This window comes from Phalaenopsis equestris, unplaced genomic scaffold (genome assembly GCF_001263595.1).
Source record: "Phalaenopsis equestris unplaced genomic scaffold, ASM126359v1 Scaffold001164, whole genome shotgun sequence".
Classification (NCBI taxonomy): domain Eukaryota; kingdom Viridiplantae; phylum Streptophyta; class Magnoliopsida; order Asparagales; family Orchidaceae; genus Phalaenopsis; species Phalaenopsis equestris.
The window spans coordinates 59,987-70,888 of record NW_018165603.1 but is presented as its reverse complement, the minus strand read 5'-3'; the positions used below and the strand labels follow the sequence as shown (position 1 = coordinate 70,888).

The following is a 10,902-nucleotide window of genomic DNA, read 5'->3' as shown; positions in this document are numbered from 1 at the left end:
ATATATATATATATATATTGAAAGCCCAAAGAGACTAATATATTAAGTAGAAAGAAAGACACAGATACAAAGTGTGGGAGGGCCCAAACATGGCTCCCTGCCCACTAAGAAACCACAAATGGTTCCAAAACTAGAAAAAACAGAAAAAAAAACATTAGATAAATAAAAAACCTAACAGTGTCGAAACACATAGTATCAGATGGCTAGAGAGCGACCCAATTTGGTCTTGTCTCTGCCTTTAGTTCTAGGAAAGGAGCAAGCTAGTAAGCTGGTAAGATGATTGCCATTGCCGGAAGTAACCAATGTATCATCAATATGTTCCCGAGCTGGAGTCTGCCATTCCTCTTCCGAAGAATCAGTCCGATGGGGTGGCAGAGCTAAAACAAAAGGAATATCAACCATAGTACCCACAATAGGTTCTAGCATATGTGTAAAATATGAGTTGCCTCTACACCGGATGCTTCCTGAAGAAGTGGAGCTGCGAGGCTCTCCTGATTATTAGTCTGAACATTTTCATTTGTAGATAATAGTCCATCAGTATTGTTTTCTATGGGGTTTGAAGGTGTCAACATCATATCCCTCGCAGTAACAGTAACAACAGTGTCAGGATGGTGGTCCTCAGGGCCAGTAGACACCACTTGTCTGGTAATATCCTCCCCAGGTGGAACTAAAATATCCAGAGCAGTGGGGTTAGACCTATCCTTATTCACTTGAACCTTAGTTTTTAAATTAGGATGGAAATTGTCGCATTTATCAAGGATATGACCAAACATCTTACAGTGGGTACAATATGGGGTCTGTGTTCCAAGATGATTTGTTGCCAATATCCGTTGTGGGTTGTGTCCAGCCAAACTTCAATAACATCCGGTAAAGTAATATCCCTTTCTACAAGTATTCTGGCCACCGAGGGTCTGGTTAGGTTGAAAGTAAGCAGATCTAGCTTCAAAGGATCCCCTGACCTGACCCCAATAGAGTTGAGAACCTGATGGTGAAGAAAATGCAGCTTGAGACCCGATAAACAAAACCATACCGGTAAAGTGGGAGTTTAATGATTTGGGTCGAAATCAGGAGACCATTTGAATAACTTCATAGCTTTTCCTGTGATATTAGGATATTTCTTGGAGAAAATTCTGGTGTACACTTCAGCTATTGTTAGTTGGATCAATACATGTCTCTCATCCATAAGTCCCACCTTTCACTTGCCTACTGACTTAAGATCATCTACGCTATTTCTGATAACCTCCATAGGTGGGTGTCCCCACTGAAATTTTTCATCAGAGCAAACTTGAACTTTTCTGTCAGGGTAGAAATTTCTGAGTCAGAGAAAAAAATTATTGTTTTCTCACCTTTCCTACTACCCTTATTAACAAAAGGACAATCATCTGTGCCATTGCGACATTCCTTATAGTTTGAGGGAATACCACCGCTGACTCTACTTAAGGGATTCCCAACACGTGGGCAAAGAAAGCCTTTGCCGGTTCAACAAAAGAAGAAAGAAGTGTCATCAGAACAACAGTTGTCACCTGCAGCGAGAAACTTGTCGGGCTGGAGAGAAAGGCGTAGAAACAAAGCAGAAGATCGGGTCGGAAAGGAGAAGCACTGCGTCAAAAACCGACGTAGAAGGACGAGCCCCGGAGCTAGACGCCGACACAGAAACCACGGAACTTGCAACTCGACAAGGTTGACGCTCGACGTAGAAGCTTGCGCGAACGAAACCGCAGAATCCCTACGTCGTTGTAGACGATCGCGAAAAACAAAACGATCCTCTGCCGACACGTTAGCGGCGAATCTTGCTAGCGGTAGAGGCAGAGATGGTCAGAGCGTCGAAAGAAACGGCATAGAGGGCGGCATCCTTCTCGAAAGATGCCATGGGAAACGACGACGAAGGGCTGAGGTATATATATATATATATTAAAAAAACCCAAGGGCTAATATATTAAAGAGAAAAGATACATAAAAGTTGTATGGGTGGGTCTAAAAATAGACACCCAACCCACACGATAACACACCCGAAAAAGTTAAAAAGGGGTAGATATAAAAATATAAAATGCCAAAACCACCCGGACGCTGAAAAAATGAGGGTCATTCCAATCTTGTTATGTCTTTGACTCTAGTTCTCGGAAGGGATCCAGCTAGCAGATTGGCACGGTGCGTACCATTACCCGACGTAACTAAAGTATCATCAATAAGACTCTTGAGCTCAAGTAGATCTCCATTCTTCTTCCTCCTGGAAGTGTAAACCTCTTATTTCTCATCCGAAAAATCAGTCTGACGAGGTGATAGAGCTGACGCAGAAGGATTACCAACCGTAGTACCTACAATAGGTTTTAATAATTGTAAAGTATGGGTTGCCTCTACACCAGATACTTCCTAAAGAGGGAGAGCTACGAGGTTCTCCTGATTATCAATCTGAGTACTGTCCTTTATAGGTAATAGTCCATCAGTATTGTTTTCTATGGGGTTTGAAGGTGTCAACATCACATCACTCGCAGTAACAGTAATAACAGTGTCATGGGGTGGTCACAGGGGCAACAGTATCCTCCCCAGATGGAACTAAAAAGTTCATAGTAGTGGGGTTAGACCCATCTATATTCACTTGAACCTTAGCTTTCAAATTAGAATGAAACTTGTGACATTTATCAAGGATATGCTCAAACATCTTATAGTGAGTACGATATGGGGGTCTGTGTTCCATGACGATTTGTTGCCAATATCCATTATGGGTTGTGCCTAGCCAGACTTCAGTAATATCAGGTAAAGTAATAACTCTTTCCACAAGTATTATGGTCACTGAAGATCTAGTTAGGTTGAAAGTAGGCAGATCTAGCTTCAAAAAATCCCCAAGGATGACCCCAAAAGAGTAGAGAACCTGATGGTGAAAAAAATGCAACTTGAGACCAGGTAGACTAAACCATACCGGTACAGCGAGAGTTTCATGATTTGGGTCGAAATCAGGAGACCACTTGAGTAACTTCATTGATTTGTCTGTGATATTAAGATTTTTATTGAAGAAAATTCGGGTGTAGTCTTCAGCTAGTATTAGTTAAATCAACACATGTCTCTTATCCATGAGTTTCACTTTCTTCTCATCCTATGGCTTGGAGTTTAATATCTATCTATCTACTAAGTACAGTACTACCCCAACAAAAAGATATAAATAGACTCAAAAAATTTAAACATGCAAAAAATAAATAGCTAGGGATGAGCCATTTTAATCCTGCCTCTTTCTCTAGTTTTAGGAGCAAAATCAGATAACAAATTTGGAGTGTCGTACCATTGTCAGGAGAAACAAAAGTATCATTCATTAAGTTTCCAAGTTGGAGTGTGCCCCCAGCCTTCTTCTTCCGCCGAGAAGTGTAAACCTATCATTCTTCACCTGAAGACTGACTCATGTGATACTCGGTCTGAATAGATATTAGAACCGTAGTAGAAGGAAAGACAACCGTTGCCACAGCGATAGGTTCCAGTGTATGTGAAGTGTGAATTGTCATCTCTTCACCTGATGCTTTTTGAATAGGAGTTGCAAGGCTATATCGACTTTCGGTCTGAATATTATCCCTTATAGTATGGTCAGGAGAAGGGTTCCCAGGGGTAGACACCATTTCCTGTCTTGTGATAATTCCCTCAGGTTAGTTGTCATCAAGTTTGTTGGGAATGCGTTTAGGCACGTAAACCTGTCATTCTTCATCTGAAGACTAACTCATGTGATACTCAATCTGATTAGATATGAGAACCGCAGTAGAAGGAAAGTCAGTCGTTACCACAGCAATAGGTTCCAGTGTATGTGAAGCGTGAATTATCGTCTCTTCACCTGATGCTTTTTAAATAGGAGCTGTGGGGTTATCTTGACTTTCGGTCCGAACATTATCCCTTATAGTATGGTCAGGAGAAAGGTTCCCAGGGGCAGCACCATTTCCGGTCTTGTGATAATTCCCTCCCCAGGTTGGCTGTCATCAGGTTTGCTGAGAACGCGTTTAGGCACGTAGAGTGCACTAACAACATGTTCCTGCTTTTGACTATAGGTTCGTAACTGTAGGTGCAATCTGAAACATTTCTTTTGTGAGTGTTCAAACATTTTGCAGTGCTTGTAGTAGTAAGGTTTTTGTTCTATAAGGATTTTTTGCTAATAACCATTGTGAGCAGAGTCAAGCCAGACTTCTTCTACATCTGGTAGTGTAATATCCCTTTCAATCAACATCTTTGAACTGTAGGCGTGTCTACCTGCAAAAGTTTTCCGAGGATAGTCCCAATTGCATATAAGATAGGTAGATCAAAGAATTGAAGCTTGAGTTCAGATAATGAGAACCAGATAAGCGCAATTGGGGGTTCTTGACTGGGATCAAAAAGCCCAGAGGCTAATATATTAAAAGGAAAAGATACAACATGTTGTATGAGTGAGTCCAAAAAAAGGCACCCAACTCATACGGTACAACGCACACAAATTCTAAAAATAGAAAAGATACATATAATTAGGGATGCCCTAATTTAGTCTTGCCTCTACCTCTAGTTCTTGGAAGGGAGCCAACTAACAAATTGGTGAGGTGTGTATCATTGCCCAAAGTAATCAAAGTATGATCCATTAGATTCCTGAGCTCAAGTAAGTCTCCATTCTTCTTCTTCTTCTTCCTAGATGTGTAAATCTGTCATTCCTCATCCGAAGATTGATTGTTCGGATGAGGTGGTAGAACTATAGTAGAGAGATTACCAACCGTTGTAAGTACTATAGGTTTCAGTGTATGTGAAGTATAGGTTGTCGCCTCTGCACCAGATGTTTTCTGAAGATGAGAAGCTGCAAGTCTCTCATGATTACAAGTCTGAAAAATATCCTTTGTAGGTAAGGATCCTTCAGTAATGTTATCAATAAGGTTTGAAGGTGTAGGTTGCCCAGCAGAGCCATTCGACATCACATCAATCGCAAAAATAGAAGCAGTGTTGGCAAGGGGGGATCCAAAGGCAAATCAGACACTAAATCCTGTCTTGTGGGAAGTTCTTCCACAGGTTGAACAGAAGTGTCCATAGCAATGGGGTTAGACCCCTCTTTGTCTACTTGAGCTTTAGCTTTCAAATTTGAATGGAGTCTGTGACATTTATCAAGGGTATGCCCAAACATCTTAAAGTGGGTACAATAAAAAGGTTTATGTTCCATGACAATTTATTGCCAGTATCCATTGTGAGTTGTGCTCAGCCAGACTTTAGGGGCTAGAGCCCGCCGGCTGAACCGTATAGCAGAGAGACTAGGCGAACTCGGTCCAAGGAAGGGTCAGTCCCGATTCTTACGGGACCGAGCGGGAGCGGGAGGGCTTTTAGAACGAGGGGCTGCCCCGATTCCTTCAGCTTTGAGCGACATCTTGAATGAGTGACAATGCCACAAGGCCCCTTTGTCCCTTCCTTCTCTGTCTTTTCTCCTTTCCCTTATTGTTTCCTGCCTGAGGGGAGATTTAGTTGCATGTCGCTGGAATTAAGATTATGTTAAGTTGTATTGTTGTTTTCAGATTCTTCTTGGAGTCTACTTGTCCCTTGCTAGGGCTGTATCCGATAACGGCTGGTGCTTCGGCTACATCCTGCTTCGAGGTGGTGTTGTATCTTCCTCAGTCCTCCTCCCCTTTTGCCCTAGGCGCCGACCTCCCCACATCATCCGGCTCCTCTGCCGCCATAACCTGCTATGTTGCTATTAGCCTTGTTGTCTAACCCTCCCGCCACCCACCAACATCTTGTCGGCCACCTACAACAATTCTCCATCTGTCCGGCTCATTCCACCATCAACCAACACCCTTTTCCACTCTTCCCTACAGTTTTCCTTATCGCCGCACTCTCCCAATCCCCAAACTAGCCACCGACCACCATTCCAGCCTACTCGACAACCCTCAACCTTCCCCATCCCACCTTGCCAACTTACCGACGTTATCATCGCCCTCGGATCTTCTCTTCCGGTCCTAGTCGGAAACAGGTTTGTTATAGTATTTCCCTTTTCCGTTTGTGTTATGTTTTAACCCTAATTCAGTGCTATTAAAAAGTTACTTTACATTTTCGTTGATTTCCTAACTAGTGTGTGTATGTATGTATAACCAGCATCAAGCTTTTTTTTCTCTTATAAAAATGTTAAGCAGAAACAAATAAAGTAAGCATGCAAAAAAAGATTGATTTACTTGGGGTTGACAAACTCTGCGATAGCACCATGGGTTCTATTCAACTCTTCAATGTATGGTCCAAGTTCTAAAATAAGCTGTACATTAAAAAGCATCATCAGAACTTCGCTTCTAAACTAGTAACTAGCATTAGTCCATCATATACAAATTAGACTTTAAAGGAACGAAATAAAAGAGGATTTATAAAATAAGTAGATTTATTTTGAAAATTATGATCATTTCATCCTTATTACCGCTAGGAGGGTAAGGTTTAAAAATACCACTTCACATTAGTTTCAATTTAGAGTTGCATAGTTTACATCTCAAATAAGGAATGATGAATGATAACGGGACAGTCCTAATGCCCCACTCTTAAAAGTGGATCATATCACCTGATTTATATTGCCAGGGAAGGGAGAGTACCCAGTTTCACAGTTGGCATCTCCATCAGCATGTCCAGTCGATCTAAGTAAAGGATCGAGCTGATTGTACTCCACATTAATTACCATTGTCCTTCCTGAATTCATTTTTAACCCTGCTAAGTTTCAACATAAACAAAAGGGGGCATTTACATACATAACACACAATTCTTATGTATTTACATATCTCACATCTAAATTTTCCTATTTACATATAGAGGACTCAATTCTTGAATATAGCATAAGAAATAACACTATTATCATTTTTTAAAAGTGAAATACACCTTTGCATGCATAGGCTTAAAGCATCAAATGTTATGCATGTAAATGTGAAAGTTTAGGTGTGAGACATGCAAATACATAAGAATTGTGTGCTATGTATATAAATTGCCCTACAAAGAAATGCACTTGCATATGTATAAACACATTAAGGGATAATTTGCTTTGATTAAGCCATTTGGATGTTACTGGATTTTGAATATGGAACAGATAAGAACATTCGTTTGTAAAAAGAAGACGAAAGTTCCTGTTAATAGAGCTCCCTTTCTTAAAGGTCAAAAGTGAGTTTCAATTATGAGATTTTGGAAGTCTCATTCATTTTTACTATTTACCAAAAATAACATTAACATCAAATCAGGATAATAGTAGTATAAAAATTAAGTGTATGCAAAAGAAATATTTGACTGAGACTCATTTTAATAGAATTCATTTCCAAATACGTATGCATGAACAAGCTGGACATAATTGTTGAAGAACTTAAACAGCAGTATTGATAAAAGAGATGAATAGGACTATGTATCTTTTCTGTTTCAAAGCTAAACTGAAGGGTACCAGGATCTGTAGCAGTGAAGCAACTTCACATAAAATTAAGGCTGCTAACATATGCATGGCATGCAATTGTGTTTATTGTTAAAAGCAAGTAAATTAATGCTCAGATGTCTAACAAAAACTAAAGCTAGATCTAAATACATTAATTAAAAGGAAGATTTACATACATACCACTCAATTTTTATCTATTTTAACATCTAATGTCTAACTTCAAGTTATGCATGAAAAGGTGTATTTCACTTCTTAAAAGCCATTGACAAGGGGCTTGCTTGGGCTGAACCAGCCAGTTCAGAAGCAGGCATGTACTGGTCCAGCTAGGGAGGCTGGAGGCTGGACCGGCCGGTGCTTCTGTCAGCTGCTGTCTTCCCATCTAGGGCTGTATCTGAAGGCAATAAGGTGCTACAACTGCAACTAGTATGAGGAGATGATCTTCCCCAAGGGTTCGAGGGGTGCTCTGGGTGTAGCTCGCTCCTGCGGGGATATCTATTTGTGCTGAATCCCCCCTCCATTCTCTGTCCTACACCCCTTTCCCTCTACCACCCACTGTCCTCAGCCTACACGCTCCCCTCTCTATTCCATCTGCCAATCCCCTGTTTCCATAATTGTTGCTGCTGCAAGTTCCTCAAGCTGCCTATCCTGCTACTGCTGGTACCAACTTCCGTTTCCCATCCTGCAACTGCCTGCCTTTCCACAACATACAGGTTAGGTCGGCCCCTCTCCTATCCATATCCAACCGTATCCAACCATAACCACAGCCATCTAAACCTTCCAGCCACCACTGAAATCCCCACCTACACCACCGGCCCCCGCGTCCACCCATCAAGGTCCACGGAGCATCCTATCCAGCTCTAGATGGATATTAGTGTCTTATTGTGTTTCTCTGTTGTTGAGTTTCAATTATAACCCGTTGCTGTTTTGAATAATAAAATTCTGTTTTCCTATCGAATTTCTGGGTTAACTCCACTATCAGCTATAACAGTAGCATTTTTTCATGTGATGTAAAAAATTTTGGTGGCAGAAATGTGAAAAACAAAATTTAGGTGCAAGATATGTAAATACATAAGAATTGGGTGGTATGTATGTAAATGCCTCTAATTACAACATACTTCAGTAAAAAATATGAGTGATACCAAGCATGAAATGAAACAGTCTCCAGCAGAAAAAGATCACGGATGAATCGCAAAACAATAAAATACATTTTAATTGCAAACTTCATTCATATCAATGAGTGAATATCCTGCAACAGAAAAATCATTAGTAGGAAGTCATATCTTAGAAATTATTATTGTGTTTTATTATCTGATCATGTTTTGAAACTTAAAGTCAACATGAGTGTGTTGGGACAAGGCTAATAATGATTTGGACACTAGTTACATTAAATTGTCCAAATATTAATAGCCAAGGAGCTGCATTGAAAACATGTGGATCTGTTGCAGTTAATTTGATACAAGTAAATGATAAAGCTAAACCTAAAAGTTGAGAGTGGGCCCAAGAAAAACATGTAGACTGATACTCAGTTATAAATGTTACGGAGATTGTTTAAGAAGGCGCAGAAGACAAAATAAGCATATGGAAGAATGAGCAAAGTGTCAAAATGGTCCCTTGACTCTTTATAGGAAGTCATTTTAGTCTCAAAATCTATAAAAATGTCCAAATAATCCCTAAATTCTTTTAATGAGGGTTGAAATAGTACTCCTTGGGGACTATTTGACTATTTCAGCCCACAATAAAAAATAAAAAAACATATGGGGACTAATTTGACACTTTTATAAATTTTAGGACTAAAATGATTTCATGTAAATAGTCCGGGACTATTTTGACACTTTACTTATTGAAGAACATATAGTGATGCGCGCACCATCTGCATGAGTAAGCTTAGTTATTCCGCCAATAGCTTCCTTGGCTTTGCGAGGAACTGCAAGAGAGTTAACATGATATCCCTTAGTCGCACTAACTCCCAGAGAAGCTGGGATTGCCTGTATGGAAAGCGAAGAGGGTTAACCATAACTAGATACAGATTCAACAATTCATTAAATAAAGCCTTGTTCATAACTAGTTATTGTGGAAGAAGCATAGGAAGCTTTCTCGACCTTAAAGAGTAGTCCATTTGTATCTTGGAAGAATAAAACCCATCGTAGTCCAGCATCACGCCTAAAGAAAGAAAATTTCATAAAAATTAGAAGAAAATGGGTGGGCAGTAGCTCAGATGGCTTCACCTAAGTCAAGTTATATGATTGTATCCAAAAATATGGCCAAGCTTTATTATTGATTTGATGCATGAAACCTTGCGCAATGAAATGTGAGTATCAGAGAACATAGTGACGAACCATGTTCTCAAGAGGTCACTATTATAAAGAAGAGAATGCACATCACCATGGCCATGAGGTTTAGTCTGTAAAACAACAAATTTATAACAGGATAATATAAGGATATAAAAGGAATTAGCTGAATTTAACAAACAAAATACAGACCTGAATCATGTACTTGTCATTTGGGTCTAATGCAATTCTAGCATCATTATCATCTAAGCATGCCACTTTTTCCTGTTAAAAAAGGACCAAATGTTTGTGAATTTTTCTTGGTCGGCCATATGCAATTAAGTTAATACGTACCTGCTTAAGGAGTATCACTTGTCCAGGCTTCATTCCAAAATAAGAATTAGATTTTAAAAGCTTTAAAGTGGGTGTGTGGGTATCATCCGATGTCATTATGACAAAAGGAATCTCAACGGGAAACTCATCTGTAATTTTAACAGGATCATATAAAAAAGGATAAGAGGAAAAAATTCTAAAAAGACAGAATAAAATTTAAACAACACTTGCAATGCTTAACGAAATAATATAGTGAAATATAGCTTTTCTGACTAGTGCACCTTTGGTTATGAAAATTTTGTTATTAGCAATTTAAAACTTGTATGGGCTATAGAAGGCTCATGTATAGAAAATATTTCTTACACTTCCAAGTATTAAAGTGAAGTTTTGAAAAATATCATCTGTACTGATAAATAACCAATGGGAAACATGAAAATAAACTACTATCCTTTTATGCGGGAAAAGATTGCCCTCCAAAACCAATTTTCTTCGTTAGTTCCTTGACTACAAGGTCAAGATTCTTAATGACGATCACCAACCTAAGAATAACTTGATGATCTAGTTTGATAACTTTTTATGTAGACTTGACCATTGATTAAACTTAACGAAGAAATACACGCCTTGTAATTTTACAATAAAAATACTACTTTGTTAAAGTCAAATCCATTAGAATAGTTGTCATATTATACATGTTAAAGATGTTTCAAATGATTAAGTGCGTCTTCACCATGAAAGTAATTAATCATCCATCTGACTATTGTCCATGCCTGATGCATGATTAATTTATTTTAAAAATTGGCATTTTTTTTGAAGGTGATCAAGGTGACATGTATTTATTTATAAATTGGATGTTGATTTAATGAAAAATAATGCAAACTAAAATTGTGTCGAAATATATTCTTATCCTTCTAAAAAGTACGTTACTCTCTGTCCCCCCCC

General features: G+C 39.1%; 1 protein-coding gene across 1 annotated transcript in view; it reads right to left on the bottom strand.

The window, feature by feature from the left end:
• Positions 1-10,902, bottom strand: part of LOC110033390 (UDP-sugar pyrophosphorylase) — an 85,185-nt gene that overhangs the window by 38,689 nt on the left and 35,594 nt on the right. The window contains exons 6-12 of the mRNA XM_020737352.1: positions 9,985-10,112; positions 9,844-9,915; positions 9,700-9,764; positions 9,463-9,523; positions 9,231-9,348; positions 6,518-6,642; positions 6,147-6,223 (exon numbers count right to left, since the gene is read on the bottom strand). Of these exons, the coding sequence (XP_020593011.1) occupies positions 6,147-6,223; positions 6,518-6,642; positions 9,231-9,348; positions 9,463-9,523; positions 9,700-9,764; positions 9,844-9,915; positions 9,985-10,112 (646 nt within the window). The remainder of the gene's footprint in view (positions 1-6,146; positions 6,224-6,517; positions 6,643-9,230; positions 9,349-9,462; positions 9,524-9,699; positions 9,765-9,843; positions 9,916-9,984; positions 10,113-10,902) is intronic.